The sequence below is a fragment of the Thalassophryne amazonica genome, chromosome 19 (genome assembly GCF_902500255.1).
Source record: "Thalassophryne amazonica chromosome 19, fThaAma1.1, whole genome shotgun sequence".
NCBI classification, from domain to species: domain Eukaryota; kingdom Metazoa; phylum Chordata; class Actinopteri; order Batrachoidiformes; family Batrachoididae; genus Thalassophryne; species Thalassophryne amazonica.
Window position 1 is genome coordinate 34,130,544 of NC_047121.1, and position 17,615 is coordinate 34,148,158.

A 17,615-nucleotide genomic window follows, 5' to 3' on the forward strand; every position below is an offset into this window, starting at 1 on the left:
AGAATTAAGTTTTCTGCATAAAAAATGGTGCATTTTTTTCTTCTTCTTGTAATTTCTAAGAAATTCACCTTTTAAAGTTTTAGACTTCTTATCTTCTAGATTTCAAGCATACACTTAAAACTGTATGATTAATTTGCATCTATAAATTTGCTATAATTAACAAACAGGTGAGAATGAGCAGTTAAAAATCAGACGGCTGATAAATGGATTAGTTGCTAATCATATATCGTTTTCCAAAAGATCACAAAAAGTGCGAGGAGAAAAAACTGGCAATTTGGTTTCCATATTGAAAGGACTTTTATGTAAAATAGACAATGGCAGCTTGTGTGTCCAAAAGAGTCTGCGCTCTTTCTGTAGCTTAACTCAGCAACATTAGTTCAAACTACCCAGAGTGTTGGGGATGAATTCTGTTGTAAGGGTGCATTTTGCCTTTAAGGTATACAGTTGTATAACTAAGACAAGGTGGTGACGGTGCTGAACGTACTCTCAGAGGTCTGCATGATCAGCGTTTTGCTGTACTGTCCCACTCCGCTGGCGTTGAAGGCCTTTACTCTGGACTTGTACGTGCTGTTGAAGTGGAGTCCATCCACAGTGCAGATGGTTTCCGTTCCTACGTACACTTCCTGTAAGAAAAAACACAGGCGTGCCCCTTAACTACAGCGAGTACATACTGTAAATAAGACAGACCGACACATACAGAGTCCTGTTTCTTAAACCTGGCAGAGTCTACTTTATAAGGAGTGTCCCAATCGGATTCGGCGCTGACGATAATAAGTGTGATTTTGTACAAATGAGTGGGGGCGACCCAGCCCACACTGTGGAGTATAAATAGACACGGGGACACAAGCTGAGTGCTGAGCTGCGTTGGTGAACCTTCAGTGAGTCAGAGAGTAGCAGAGGAAGAGAAAACGTCCCCCGCAATTCCAAAATTGTTGTATCCCAAATTGTACGATTACAGACAGGAAGGCCTTTGAGTCTCTGTAGACTTGACGATAGAATTCATCATGCTGGACACAAAACAACTAACTGGCATCAGGTCAGATCTAAGCTAAAAAATAATGCTTCTTCTGTTACAAAGAAATGACGTTCTCTGCAATAATAATATGTATTAATAATAATAACAATTCATTCATTTGTTTGCCGATTATCTGGGTCTGGATCATGGTGGCAGTAGATCAAGCAGCTCATCCCACATTTCCCTATCCTTGGCCAAGTCTTCCAATTCTTCCTGAGGGATCCCAAGGTTTTCCAAAGCCATTTGAGGAATATAAACCCTCCAGCGTGTCCTGGGTCTTCCCAGAAGCCTGGATGTGCCTGGAAGACCTCTTTAGGGAGACGACCAGTGGACATCTGCACCAGATGCCCAAACAACCATAAGCCTTTAGTTTGTTAAAAAAAGTCTGTGATGTGAGACAGTGTCAAATATTTTTGGGATATTCAAGTATAGTGTGTCGTCATTCCCTAATCTATTGCCTCAGTCCATTCAACAACCCTACAATTGCTTTCGGCAGTTGTAGGGTTGTTGACCTCTTGTTACTGAATCCATATTTGCATTTGGTGAACAGGTCATTGGTTTTCATATAGCTTATGATGTGGTGCATGCTCTTACACATGGTGAGACACGATAGTAACATTCTAGCACTGCTTCTGACCACACCTCATTTTTACACCATGGGTGCACAGATGAGGGCAACACTACTCGCTATTAAAATGACATGGACTCTGAGCGTGAAAACTACAAATACATCAATTGGAAACTACCAATCACACTTCTGTTGCACTGTGCATCGCTTGTACCAGGTAAGAGTGGGGCCCACAATATCCTTTTGCTGTGACAGTCAAATTTAGGGTACAAAAAAATTTTGCTAACTATCATTAACATGCCTATTTAACAGGGCACCATTTTACTACGATTGCCCATAATCCAAATAAGTGCAAAAACGGGATGAAACAGCTTTCTTCCTAATGGGCTGGCTTATAAAGTGCAGACTTGGCAAACCTGCCCAAAAACGAAAGAAAAGGAACTGCGTACTAGGCCAGAACCCCAACAAACACTGCTTCGGCTTCAAATTTTCACACAGATGGAACAACTTTCGGGTTGTAGTCACTACGAATACCCCGTTTAAAGACTTTTGAACATGACTGAAGCCATGAAGACTATGAAGATACTATGTACTGGCAGTGATTTAGAGAATCGGGATGAAAAGTTTGAATGGTTCAAAAATAGGATCCTGATTTAAAATCTGGTGCCGATGATGGCTGTAACTACCCGCAATACAAGTTTGTTCAAGACTGACAAAGATGGATCAAGAAGTTACTACAATGCTTCAAATCATGCCATGATATACTATTCAGGGTTAACACCCCTATTCCACAAGGAAATAGGATGAAACGACTTGCCTCATAACAGGCTGGCTTATAAAGTGCAGACGTAGCAACCTGCCTGAAAACGAAAGCTAAGCAGCTGCACCCTCGGCCAGACAGGACCGAGCTGTTCAACTTTGAACAAAACTGCAGCAAGTGCTGTTTCAGCTTCAAATTGTATCCAGATGGAGCACAATCAAACAAGTTTCAAGCTGTACTTACTAGGAATACCCAATGTAAAGACGTTCGAACATGACTGAAGCTGTTAAGACTATGAACACCAGGAAGTGACCGTGTAATGATGCAGATTTTGCAAAATTGGGATGAAATTTCTTTAACGGTTCAAAAATGTGACCCTGGTTTTGATGATGGCCATAACTACTATGTATACCATGTTTATTCAAGATTGACAAAGATGGATCAAGAAGTTACTATGATGCTTCAAAATGTGTGCTATCCGGGATTAAACGGAAAGACTGATGCTCCGTGGAATAGCCCCATAAACGGGGAAAGAATCTGTAACACAACTCAAATGTATTCCATCCTTGGAACAAAAGAACAGCTAATCCGGACAAGAAGCTCCAACCAGAATTCCAACATCAAGATCTCCCAAAATTTGTCTGCAGCCCGTCGGAGGAAGCACACATGTTGGAGGGCGGACACAGACATCCTCTGCCATTATACTTTACTCATTGTTCAGGGGGTATAAGTTACTTTCCTATCGTACCCAGGGCCCCAGCAGGAGGGTTTTAGCAGGATTGATTACACAGTAAACCTCAGGGAACACCCTAGTTTGACTCCAGATCATCACTTCTTGTGGGATCCTCCCAGCTTACAGCTGCATTACTGGCCTTTCTCCTGACAGCGTGTCATTCATTGCCCCAGTACCATGTGTCACATGACCTGCTCTCACACATCAGTCAGCACTGAGCCGCCACAAAAGGATCACGCGTCCACCCGAGGGAGTTTGGTGACAAAAGCTTCGCTTTCGCATTCCACTGTCTGTGGCGGTGGCGTCTCTGGCTACAAATAAAGGACTCTTTGTTGAGACTGTCCTGTGTTAGAAAGACTGTCTTGTAAAGTTAAGTTATTAGTCAAACTGGTATGTTTTGCCCAAATCTAACAAAGGCTCCCATTTAAGAGTTTTTTTATTAATATAATCAAAAGATCAAACCTCAACATCTGAATACCTGCAGAGAATACCTACTCTAAAAGGTCCCCCATTTCCATCGTCCAGCTCCAAGATGTATCCATCCACAGTGATGGTGGAGAGCGGTGGCTGTTTCCATGACAACGTGGCGCTGCTGTTCTGAGTGCAGCATTCCTCTAGCTGCAGAATGGGCGACGCTGGGACTGGAGAGGAGAAACCAGGCTACTGATGTGACAACACGTTCACACAAACGCTGAGCAAACTGGACATGATGCTGCGGTACAAGAGGACCCGTTTGCAATATTTAGCATCTACATTCCTCGACTTATGAATTATGATGCATATCAATCCAGAGAATTTTACTAAAGGCACTTCATAGGACTATTCAATGGTATGCATTTTTCTGTTACTGCTGCAAATAAATAAATAATGCCCCATGAAAAAACATTAGTTTATCATCCTTGACATCAGAAAAAAGTGATGAGGGCGGGTGTTTTTTTCTTCTTCTTAGAAACAGGTACATACAACATCATTTCAAACCTGAAAAATGGCACATAAAGCACCTGCGTACCAAGTGAGGAACTAAAAATACCAGATATTTTTAAAGTAAATCTTGTTTCCATGTTGAAGAAGTTCAGTGTACTGCACACTAGTAGCGTGATAAACATGCATACTGTGTGTGAGTGACACGGAGCAACTGACTGTGTGGTTGTCTTTGGCCAAAGCATACTCATCACCTAGCGGACATGCCAGTTCAGCGCCAGCTGTACCGACATCAATGAAATTTGTCAAAAACAAAAAAGAAAAAACAAAAAATTGATGCCAGCCAATTTCAGCATGCGGGCGTGGATGATGGTACATAGTCTACATTTATATAGTGCTTTTCCATCTGCATCAGATGCTCAAAGCGCTTTACAATAATGCCTCACATTCACCCCAGTGTCAGGGTGCTGCCATACAAGGCGCTCACTACACACCGGGAGCAACTACAAGATTAAGGACTTTGCCCAAGGGCCCTTACTGATTTTCCGGTCAGGCTGGGATTTGACCTGAGGATTCTCTGGTCTCAAGACCAACACTTAACCACTAGACCATCACCTCCCTTTGATGATAAATGAATGTTTTTTGTTTTTTTATGGGGCCTATATAAATAAAAGTAAAAATAAAAATTTGCAGATTGCAGAACAGCTCTGTCATATCATAGAACCAATTGCTCTTAAAAGAACTAGAATTTTCCTCTCTATTTTTTGTGTGTTTAATTAAATTCCTCTTTAAATCCCCCTGGTGTTGGCGACTGTCATCTCCCCCTTCTTTACCTTTCATCTGTACAAAGTCCAGCTGGTGGATTGTCTGCAGCAGAGGTCCACTGTCCAGGGTCAGGTCAAAGTCACTGGTCATCCTAGGGGTGAGGGTTCCCTTCCCCCACTGGCTTTCTGTCATGTGGACCCTCCGGATCAGAGCATCAGAGATCTGGGAGCAGCACAGAGTGATCACAAATAATCTGTAAGTGTCACTTATCAGGAATGAAAAAAAACCTCCTCAATGTGAGGGTTTTCTTCGACTCTTGCGTACATCCAGGACCTGTTCTTACACACCACTTTGACACTGTGTGCACAGATCCATGTTCTTGCCAGAAAACCTCTCACTTGTGAGTCTACATTTTAAATATCAGTGTGCCAGAGACCACTAGCAGCGGCTGTTAGCTGTTGTGGACCGACTGTGTGTGGTTTATAAGCCTTTTATTACACATACCTGAGTTAATATGGCTTGCTGTGCAGTTAATTGTATTAACAGATCATCTAAGAAGTCTGTGCTCCAGTATTTCCATCAGGTGAAGTGAAAGTATTACTTAACTTGTATGTTAGCACACTAGCACTGTTAGCAGGTATTGGTGGCTTGGTGACATCAACTACACTGTTACCGAGGCAATAAGCTGGTCACAATTTTTAATTCCCACAACTAGTTCCTAAAAATATGTGTTAACACAACACCCAAACTAAGGTTAGCCTGATGGTAGCTGTAATAACTCCACGATGAGGTATGTTGGAGCTTCATTCCTCCAACCCAGACATTGCGCTTTTTAAAAAACGTACTGTCCACTTGAATTTTCAATAGGCTGCCAGGTAGGGGTCAACTGAAGAATTACACAGGGGTTAACATTTAAAAATGCTCCAATCATATTGAAAACTACACCACATTTTTTTTGTCTGAACATAAAGATTCCAAAAAGGTATAATTTGGACTATCTATGACTGAATGTTATAGAGTTATTGGGTAAAAACAGCAAGAATGGTGTCAAAGGTCAATTTCAGTTTGTACAGGGATCAAAAGTTAAAGTTGCTTCAATTTTGGTAAAAAGTGATGCAAATTATTGGTCATCAGGGTTTAAAAAAAGGAATAGTTTGCACTATGTGTCATGCTTAGTTATCACGTTACGGAGTTACATATGTCACATGTCGACATTGTTTGACCTTTACTTTGGAGACCAAACATTCAGCACAGTCGAAACTATTCCATTTATTTGGATCATGTTTAAATTTTGACTCCTACTCACCATATGAAGGATTGTTTCAGTTATCTGCTGCTCTATAAATGCCTGTGGGAATTTTTTTCTTATCACTGTTGTCAGTGTGCTTGTGCTCCTGGGGTTAGTCAGGTTTAAACCTTGTTCGTGTGTGACCTTGGGGCGACTTATGTTGTAATTTGGCGCTGTATGAATAAATTGAATTGGCTTAAATTGAATATCACAGTTTCACCTCTTCCTATTAAACATTTTGAGTTCCTCTTCACCTCATTTGAGAGAACACACACACACACACACACACACACACACACGGATCAGGTGTGGCTTCCTGTGTACAGCCGTCTGTCTGACCTGGAGGAAACCACTGGGGTCGTTCTCCTTGATGACCTCCAGGCAGTACTCCATCAGTCCCGTCGTCTGCCGCAGCTTCACCGTACAGTGAGAGATCTGATCCCGCACCACCTGAGGCCGAGACAAAAACAGGACGGTAAGGACCAAAAAAAGCTATAAAGATGGTTGGTGGGTGCGAAGAAGGGCAGGCGTTAAAGTTATGCAAGCAAGCGACACATAACACATAATCGCTCTCTTTTTCCACCCATAATTACCCTGTAGTGAAATGTAAATCAAATGCATGTAAATGTTTAACAAAGTGAAACAGTGCAGAACATGAGGGGAGGGAACAGAGAAAGCAGGGAAGGAAGTACAGAAGACAAGAAGTAAGACAGTAAACGTGGGAGGGATGAGGAGTAAAGGAGAGAAAGTAAGGCAAATGATGGATGCAGGAAGAGATTTTGACAATAAACATGTCAACAGTAAAAGAAAAAAAAGCTGTTAATGACTGTGGAAAGAAAATGAAACAGCCAGGAAGGATACTAGTAATAAAACTGTACACATTATCCCCCCCCCGTGGATTACAATGAAACTACAAGTAGACTTTTGTTTGTTTTTAATATATCATATTTGTTACATTTACAGAGTTGCCGTATGGTATAATATAACACACTTTATGGTCTCCAGAGGGAAATTTGTCTTGGACTCAATGCAGTGCACATAAATGCCCTCACAAATACAATAAAACAAACTACATATAAGCAAGACTGCACCAGTTGTGCCATTCACAACAATAAGATGCACATTAAAACAATAAAACATATCGCACAAAGCCCCATAAAACACACTGCAGCTAACATACACCTCACAATAAAACAGCATCAAATTATCACACAACAGCTGCAGCCACCAGCAGCTTTATTTAGAAGTTTGATAGAGGTCAGACCAAATTAATTTATAAATGTTTGTAATGTATCAATCATCAGATTGGCAGTCGAACATCAACGTATTTCAATCTCGGAATGCGAGTAGACTCCACGCTTTGCACAAAGGGGTTCATGTTATTGTTTAGGGCAAAGTTGCGGCACAGGAGCTCAAATGTATTACACATATGTACGTATAAGTATGTATATTCCACTTCACACACATTCCAGCAGCACCAAAATGTCCCATGGACGTAACCTTCATGGAAAAAAAAAGTAATTATAGTTGCAAAACTGTGGGAGGAGCTGCAGAACAAGACAACTGTAGAGATGCAAGTAAGAAGTATGGGGGGTGGGGGTTGGTCGCAGATCTCCAGTTCCTCTTGAGATTTGGGAACAGATTGACAAAGAAAGTAGAGGATTAGCAGACATCAGTAACCGTTCCTGTTAATGACGCTAATGGAAGGAAAGTAACATTTTGTTTTCACACCAAGGCCGCATGAAACATCACCAGATACATGAGCCAGATCGCTCTGAGGCATTGCAGCCAGTCAGACTGAGACACTTTTTTACTGATTATGTTTTACTGCAAAACCGACATCCAGGCCCTGAGTAACATCCCTACACTATCTTTATTATAAAAAATAACACAATGCTAAAATACCCTCGGCTGTATAAGCATTGTCTTCTTTAAAATTTCCAGTTGTTTAATTGGTATCCAAGTACAAACTATCCATCCATCCATCCATCCATTTTCTTCCGCTTTATCCGGAGTCGGGTCGCGGGGGCAGCAGCTCAAGCAAAGCCACCCAGACCTCCCGATCCACACACACCTCCTCCAGCTCCTCCGGGGGAACCCCAAGGCGTTATACTTTTATAATTATTAAGATCCTATTGTCTTATTTACAATTTGTACATGTTCAATCAAGCCGCTCTGTTTTATCATGGGATAATTTCACAAGGACCACAATGGAAATAAGCATTCATGCTTCAGTGTGTTACCCGTGTATCATTGATGTATTCACCTCTGTATGTCTAATAAACTCAGTCAATTCATCAATCATAAACAATATTTTGTTTACCTTTTAATGGCATCTGCAGGAGGGCATGCGTGTCTGCATACATAAGGTTTTGAAAGGAACAGAAGTTACCATTGACCGCGTGTGATGCGAGTGCACGCTGATGTCTGTGAGATGTCTTGTAAATCATTCCAGAGGTGTTATCAAGTTACAAAAACAGCGTTTTCCTTTTAGAAGTGTTTATTTCTTGTTAGTTTTTACATAATATATGAGAAAGATGTTTGATTTACTCACAAACGCAGTGGAATTTAGCAGCAGTGAGACCAACCAGTGAAACCAGCCAGTGACGTCACCACTCTAATGTACGTAAAATGTCTTAAATATCAGGTTACAAATATAGCATTTTCAGTTTCATAAGTGTTTATTTCTTGCTCGCTTTTACATAATGTATGAGAAACATGTTAGATTTATCCAGAAATGCAGCGGAATTAGCAGCTAGCGAGACCAGCCAATGACATCACCATGCTGACATCCGTAAGATGACTTTCAAATTACTCCAAAGGTGTTGTCAGGTTACAAAAAGAGCATTTTCAGTTTTAGAAGTGTTTATTTTTAGCTAGTTTTTACATAATGTATGAGAAACATGTTAGATTTACCCAGAAACACAGCGGAATTGGCAGCTAGCGAGACCAGCCTGTGATGTCACCATGCTGATGTCTGCAAGATGACTTGTAAATCTCTCTAGGTGTGTTGTCAGGTTACAAAAATAGCATTTTCAGTTTTAGAAGTATTTATTTCTAACTAGCTTTTACATAAAATACGAGAAACAGATTTACTCAGAAACAGCGGAATTAGCAGCTAGCGAGACCAGCCATTGATGTCACCAGGCTAACGTCTGTGAGATGACTTGTAAATCTCTCCAGAGGTGTTGTCAGGTTACAAAAATAGCGTTTTCAGTTTTAGAAGTGTTTATTTCTCGCTAGCTTTTACATAATGTATGAGAAACAGATTTACTCAGAAACGCCGTGGAATTAGCAGCTAGCTAGACCAGCCAGTGATGTCACGGTGCCTCTCTACTCTAATTGGCTGTCACCCCCCAAAAAAGTGGATTTGCGTGATTCATACCATAAAAATAGGAAACACAATGTGATGTTTTCACCTCTTAAAATAGGTCAAGGTTAGCCATCTTTGAACTTGTCCAAAGTCTGTGTCCCAAGAATGTTCCATGTGAATTTGAAGACAGAATTTAAAGTAATAGGACTGGACTTTTGCTGAGCACAGACAGACGGCCTTCGCAATATCCGAGGGCCATATTTTGATGGCTTCGGGTGAAAATAAGTGACTGTATTGCTTTGCATGCACAATCATATCTACTTTATGGCTCCACTTCAGTCTATACAGACCTGGAATGAATAGTCATAGTTTACATGCATTTAATGCACAAACACATAAAGTCACAGAAAGATACCATGAGTTGCTATTTTTCCGCAAAGCAGGTGATGCCTCTTGGAGATTCCCCCTCTTGCACTGACACAGAGCGTCTCTGCAACAGTTTGCAATAAGCGGGGGTGCAGGACTGAAGGTTGCTAGGTAACAGTAACTTCACTGCTTCTATCCAAAAGGCTCCTGGGCTGAATGGAGGAAAATCCTTTCTGCAGCTGTTGGGAGCGCACATGAAGATGATTTACTGACGACTGCAGTCTGAACACGTGAAGAATGCAAATGGCACCGACAAATAACACTCAGGGAAACCGCCGCTTCACAGATGTAATCTGTGTGGGAAATGTGCAGAAATGACTGAAGTTGAAGAGAAGTAGAATGTGCCATGCACAAGTACATACACTTAAACGTGTTCCCCTTTTAGATGCAAAAGCTACTCCAAACCTGAAAGACACCGTGAGTGAATTCAAAATGGCATCAAATGTTTGTGGTCAAACGGGCTCGCTCTGCGACTGACACATCACGAGCACCAATCATTCAATTTTGTTTTAAATCTGCCTGCTGCCATTTTCTTTATAAAAACATGAATCTAAAATGTTTGAGTATTTTTTTTCCTGTATTCTAATTTTTGTTGTCAATCCCAAGTTGAGCGCAAATTAGCGAGCATAAAGAACAATTATTTATGCTGCAGCCTGGAGCTGGAACATTCTGCAATTTCAAACTATCACAATCTTATAGCCCACATCTAATCACACCTAATTATGACAGTGCACGCCTGTCTCTATCATGATGACTCAAAATGCTTTCACCCAGTCTTCTTAAGACCCAATGAAATGATCACACTATTTATTTCGGTATTAAACATGATTTTAATGTGGATCCTGGGTAATCATTCCCAGCATCCCTTTCATTTCCATAACAAGATGGAGCATTTTTCAACAGTTTGACAAAGTTCTGAAAAATGAAAACACCGATCTTGAAGATACCTGTCAGTCACACTGTGCATAACCAATCACAGACAACAAATTCCAAGGATTATTCGGTACACATGGAGGGGATTCCAGCAGAGGATCGTATAAGCGGTGGGTCAATGTTTATCCAGGACAGTCAAAAACATAGACACACCAACTCCTCACTTAGCTTCTAAAGTACAACCACAATTCCAATTCAATTGGGACATTGTGTAAAATGTAAATAAAAACAGAATACTATGATTTGCAAATCCTCTTCAACCTATATTCAACTGAATACACCACATTCGCCTGCTGTTAATGTATTCAAGAAAGATGGGTCAGTGCGCTTTTGCTGTGACTATTGCAAGCTCGGCAACGTGACCTGGAAAGATGCTTACCCACTTCCCAGGGTGGATGAGTCACTTGACGCTCTGGGTGGTGCCCAGCTTTCAACCTTTGATCGCCCAGCTGGGTACCTTCAGGCTGCAGTTGAGGAAAGGGACCAAGAAAAGACAGCAGTCATGACACCATTCGACCTATTTCAGTGGACCCAGAAGCCATTCGGGTTATGCAATGCACCTGCAACCTTCCAACATCTTATGGAGGTGGTGCTGGGTGATCTCGCCTTTGATGTTCTACTTATGTATCTTGAGGACATTATCGTTTTCTCCGCTGACTTTGAAAGTCATTGCAAGAAGTTGGATCTGGTGTTTAGCTGTCTTAAGGGACATGGGCTGAAGTTGAAGCCCAAAAAGTGTTTTTTGTTGAAGCCTGAGGTCAAATTTCTGGGCCATGTTATTTTTGCTGCAGGTATCCAGGTTGACATGGAGAAGGTCAAGGTCTTGGAGGACTGGCCTGTCCCCAAAAACGTGACAGAGGTCGGGCAGGTGTTGGGGTTCATGGATTATTACAGATGCTTTGTACCCAACTTTGCACATCTGGCAGAACCCCTGCATGCGCTCTTGGGCAAAACCAATAAGAGAGGCTTGCGCAACAGTACTCCAACCGAACCTTCTGTCTGGACCGAACAGTGTCAAGATGCATTTGACAGGTTGAGGTAGTATCTGATGGTGCCCCCAATCCTGGCGTACTCTAACTTTAAGCTTCCTTACATACTCACCACTGATGGGAGCCGACATGGTCTTGGTGCAGTCCTCAGCCAACGGCAGGAGGGAGTAGAGCGTGCCATAGCATTTGCTAACCAGGGATTGCGGAACACAGAAAGGAATGACACGAACTACTCTGCATTTAAGCTGGAGCTTCTAGCGCTCAAATGGGCGGTTACTGAAAAGTTCTGTGATCACCTGCTCTACTCTAAATTTGTTGTTATTTCAGACCACAACCCCCTACGCTACCTGGAAACTGCTAATCTTGCTGCAGTTGAGCAAAGGTGGGTTGCTCAATTGGCCTAGTATGACTTTGAAGTGCAGTACAAGCCAGGGATGCAAAACACCAATGCAGATGTTCTCTCGCGGCTCCCAACAGCAGAGGAACCTGAGATAGAGGACACTGAGAAAGATTTCTTATGGATGACACCCAAAGAAGTTTCAGCTTGTTTGTGGCCTGCCCAAGAGGCAGCGGTTGAGAGGCAGGAAGAACATATCCCAGTACAAGCGGTTATAAAGGGACAGGTGTTTGGGTACGAATGGAGTGAAATACCACAACTCCAAATGGCTGACCCCAACATTGGTCCTGTCTTGTGTGCTGTTAAAGCAAACGCTAAGCCAGTAGGAGAGCAGGTGCAAAGCATGGGGCCAGTGTTGAGGAAGCTGGTTTATCAATGGGACCAGCTGAGGGTCCGACAAGGAGGCTTGTTTTGCTGCATATGGGATCCCAGGGATGGTGAAAAAGTCTGGCAGCTGGTTGTGCCAGAATCCTTGTGTAAGCATATGCTTGAGACCCAACATGACCACAAAGGCCATTTTGGCGAGAGGAGCACACTTGAGATGAAGTGGCAAAGTTATTACTGGCCTACAATGTATAAAGAAGTCCAGCATTGGGTGAAGCAATGCAGACATTGTGCACTTGCTAGAGACGTTTTTCCGAAAATATGTGCCCCTATGACCTGCACAAATGTGTCTGTACCCTTGGAAGTTCTGGCAATGGACTATACTCTCCTCGAAAAGTCTAAGGAAGGGTATGAGAACATTCTGGTGCTTACTGACATGTTCATCAGGTTCACCATTGAGGTACCCACAAAAGATCAAACTGCGAGAACCACAGCCAAAGCACTGTTGAGGCACTGGACTGTACTATGGCTCCCCCTCTAGGCTACACTCTGATCAAGGGTGCAGTTTTGAAGCTAGTGTAATCAAAGAGTTGTGTCATGTCTATAAGATCTCTAAGAGTCGTACCAGCCCGTACCATTGGCAAGGAAACACACAATGCGAGCGTTTCAATCACACAATGCATGAAATGCTGCGGGCACTGCCACCTGAGCATAAAAGAGACTGGCCAGAGTACCTACCAGAACTTGTATTGCATACAATAGCCATGTTCATTCCTCGACAGGCTGTTCGTCTTTCTACTTGCTTTTTGGCAGAAATGCTAGACTTCCTCTTGACGTGCTGGGTGGAGGGGACCTGGAGCATAGTGACGCCAACAACTTAAATAACTGGGTGCTGAACCATCATGAAAAGCTTAAGTTGGCGACTGAGGTTGCACAGGCTGCTGCAAAAGAAACTGCTACCCACCGCAAAAGAACATAAGATCATAAGCTCAGCACGGTTCTAATCAGGCCAGGTTGTTGACTACTTATGAGAAATCATAAGCCAAGGGGCAGAAATAAGATTCAAGATAAGTAGGAACCCGGCCCCTACGTAGTTGTCAAGCTGAATCACCCTGACATGCCAGAGTTCACTGTCAAACCAGAAGCTGGAGGGCCCGCTAAAGTAGTACGCAGAGAACAGTTAAAACACTGTACATTCCAGACACCAGTGAAAGAGTGCATTACAGCAAGGGACAGAAGGGAAATGACAGATTCAGACTCTGACACTCACAATGTAGTCTATATTCCCCAGAGCTCACTCGCACTAGACATGGGTGCACACCAGAATCAGTGTGGGGAGGAGGAGCATAGCCAAGGGATGGAAGGGGGTAGACATAGAGCCACAAGAAGCACAGGTCATAGATGGGGATGCCGATGAGTCACATGTAGATTCAGATGAGGGTGAATCGCAAAGGCGACCCGCGAGGTGTACTGGGGGTACACTTCCTGTGAGATTCAGGAAGGAATATGTAATGTGAAAAAAATGTGTTTTGTGTTAATCATGTTTGTTTGATGTACTGACATGTTTGCTGTTGCTCTTTTGTAACGGTACCTGGTGAGTGCGGAGAAGTCACTGGTATGGCAGGGTTTCATGGGGGGGAAATGCGGTGGAGAGCCAGAAAAAGACCCAGCTGGTCTGTTAATTTCCATCAAGTGAAATTTTCAAGTTATTCAATTTGTATGGGAGCACTGACAGTGTTAGCAGGTATTGGTAACTTGGTAATGCTAGCTCCACTATGGGTATTGAGGTAATAAGTGGTTATGTTTTTTACTACCCGCCCCCAACTCTTTACCTATTTATTGCTTGTCCAGGACTGAAGTGGAGTAAGCACTGCCAGCATGGCAACACCCGAAGCTGCACTATTTGAGCTTCAAAACTGCTGCTCAAAAGAACCTGTGGGTGAGGTCACGGAGGGTTTGTCACTGTATACAGTGCGTCCAGAAAGTATTCACAGTGCTTTACTTTTTCCCCACATTTTGTTATGTTACAGCCTTATTCTAAAATGGTTGAAATGTATTTTTTCCTCAACATTTTACACACAATACCCCATAAGTACAATCTGAAAAAAGCATTTTTTTTTTATTTTTGAAAATTTATTAAAAATAAAAATAAGGAATCACATGTTTCCACTGATCGCCTTTGAGATGTTTCTACAGCTTAATTGGAGTCCACCTGGGGTAAATTCAGTTGATTGGGCATGATTTGGAAAGACACACACCTGTCTACATAAGAGGTCCCACAGCTGACAGTATATGTCAGAGCACAAACCAAGCATGAAGTCAAAGGAATTGTCTGTAGACCTCTGAGACAGGATTGTCTCAAAGCACAAATCTGGGGAAGGGGACAGAAACACTTCTGCTGCTTTGAAGGTCCCAATGAGCACAGTGGCCTCCATCATCCATAAATGGAAGAAGTTTAGATCCACCAGGACTCTTCCTTGAGCTGGCCGCCCATCTAAACTGAGCAATCGGGCCTTAGTCAGGGAGGTGACCAAGAACCTGATGGTCACTTTGTCAGAGCTCCAGTATTCCTCTGTGGACAGAGGAGAACCTTCCATAAGGACAACCATCTCTGCAGCAATCCACCAATCAGGCCTGTATGGTAGAGTGGCCAAATGGAAGCCACACCTTAGTAAAAGGCACATGACAGCCCACCTAGAGTTTGCTAAAGGCACCTGATGGACTCTCAGACCATGAGAAACAAAATTCTCTGGTCTGATAAGAGAAAGATCAAACTCTTTGGCGTGAATTCCAGGCGTCATGTTTGGAGGAAACCAGGCACCATCCCTACAGTGAAGCATGGTGGTGGCAGCATCATGCTGTCAGGATGTTTGCCAGCAGCAGGAACTGGGAGACTAGTCAGGATTGAGGGAAGATGAATGCAGCAATGTACAGAGACATCCTGGATGAAAACCTGCACCAGAGCACTCTTGACCTATGACTGGGGTGACGGTTCATCTTCCAGCAGGACAATGACCCCAAGTACACAGCCAAGAAATGAAAGGAGTGGCTTCAGGACAATTCTGTGAATTGAGTGGTCCAGCCAGAGCCCAGACCTGAATCTGATTGAACATCTCTGGAGAGATCTGAAAATGGCCGTGCAGCAACGCTCCCCATCGAACCAGATGGAACTTGAGAGGTGCTGCAAAGAGGAATGGACAAACTACCCAAAGATAGGTGCACCAAGCTTGTGACATCATATTCAAGAAGACCTGAGGCTGTAATTGCTGCCAACGGTGCATCAACAAAGTATTGAGAAAAGGCTGTGAATACTTATGCGCATGTGATTTCTTAGTTTTTTTTTTTATAAATTTGTGAAAATAATAATAATAATAATAATAATAATAATAATAAAAAACAAAACAAAACTTTTTAATGTTGTCATTATGGGGTGTTGTGAGTAGAATTTTGAGGGGGAAAAATTAATTTACTCCATTTTAGAATAAGGCTGTAACGTAAAATGTGGAAAAAGTGAAGCGCTGTGAATACTTTCCAGATGCACTGTATACAGTCCATGGTAATACGCTTGTAGTTATTGCAGTCCAGGTAATCACTCATTCCTCTTCAGACTTTCTTTCTGTCTTTTGGGATTATATCTATCTTCCAAATGAATGCAAACATTCCTGCAGCTTTATCTGCCCTCAGCTGTTTCATCACATTTGCAATCTCACTGAGATGTGTGGTTGACAGCTGAGTGACAGATCAGCCACCAGAACCCTGGCACTGGAGATTTCTATCATCCTGGTAGGAGGCTCAGCCTTATATAACTGCTGAAAGTAGCTGGCCCAACGAGACAGCACATCAGAGTCATCCGTCAAGAACAAGCCATCACTTGCTGTGCCTGCCATTGGATGAGATGTAGTTTGGAGAAACACTGTGCTTCTATTCCTCTGTAAGCAGATGGAAGGCCACTCGACCACAGATGGTGTGTCACCTGCTCACAGATTCCTCTATCAAACGCCTCCTTGTTTACCCTCAGAGCCATCAACAGCCTGCTTTTTCACCTCCTTATATAGCCTGGAATTTCCACCAATCCCCACACTGTTACTCCTTTGGATGATATTCCAAGTGATCTCTGAGATGAAGCAGCTCCCCCTGTGGACACTGGCGACTCCAATGCAATTCCTGGGAGCTTTCAGCGTCACTCACTTACTCACTCACTCATCTTCAACCGCTCACTCCAATTAAGGGTCACAGGGAGCTATCCCTGCAGTCATAGTGCATGAGGCGGGGTACACCCAGGACAGGACCCCAGTCTGTCGCCGGGCCACAAACAGACAAACAAACACATTCACACCCACACGCACACCTACGGACAATTTAAAGTTTCCAATCCACGTTACCTGAATGTCTTTGGATGTGGGAGGAAGCCGGACTACCCGGAGAGAACCCACACAAACACGGAACATGCAAACACCCCACACAGAAAGGCCACAGGTGGGAATCGATCCCATGACCTTTATGCTGTGAGGCAACAGTGCTAACCACTAAGCCACTGTACTGCACAGCTTTCAATGTCTTCTCACAAAAAACATTTCAACATTCTGTTTGGATATTTTTTTGTGTCCATGTTTGTAAATCCACAACCCAGATTGTGTGCAAAATCTCACAAAAGAATCTGATCGTGAACCAGGTTCATTCCGGGACACTGAGCAGAAATCAATAATAATAAAAATAATCAATATCATCATCATCAGAAGAAGAAATGTTGAAAGCAATTTGTTTGACATTTTTCCAAACAAATTTTACAAAGTACAACTAAGTAGCAAAAGAGAAACACAAGGAATAAAACAAGGCAGTAATTTGAAAGTCAAATAAATATAATGATAATAACACCTGTAGCTGATCATAAATAATGATAATAATAATAATAATAATAATAATAATAATAATAATAATAATACGAGCGAAGTGCCACATAGTGGCATGAAGCTCGCTCATGGTACAGGGAGTCCCAAACAGGAAGTGCCAAATATTGAGTCCATGTTGAAACAGGAAATGTCAAATGTCAAACACTTCCTGGATTGACAGGTGAGATCTCATGGAATCTCACAGGAACTCAGCGGCAAGTTCACACTGAAACAGGAAGTGCCAAATTTTGAATCCACAGTGAAACAGGAAATGTCAAATGTTGAACACATCCT

The 17,615-nt window shown here is 42.5% G+C and overlaps 1 protein-coding gene across 2 annotated transcripts in view; it reads right to left on the reverse strand.

Moving 5' to 3' along the window:
* trim9 (tripartite motif containing 9) overlaps positions 1-17,615 on the reverse strand; it is a 92,132-nt gene that overhangs the window by 15,117 nt on the left and 59,400 nt on the right. For both annotated transcript variants that reach the window (XM_034159484.1, XM_034159485.1), the window contains exons 4-7: positions 6,390-6,500; positions 4,831-4,984; positions 3,572-3,717; positions 485-623 (exon numbers count right to left, since the gene is read on the reverse strand). In XM_034159484.1, coding sequence (XP_034015375.1) covers positions 485-623; positions 3,572-3,717; positions 4,831-4,984; positions 6,390-6,500 — 550 coding nt within the window. The remainder of the gene's footprint in view (positions 1-484; positions 624-3,571; positions 3,718-4,830; positions 4,985-6,389; positions 6,501-17,615) is intronic.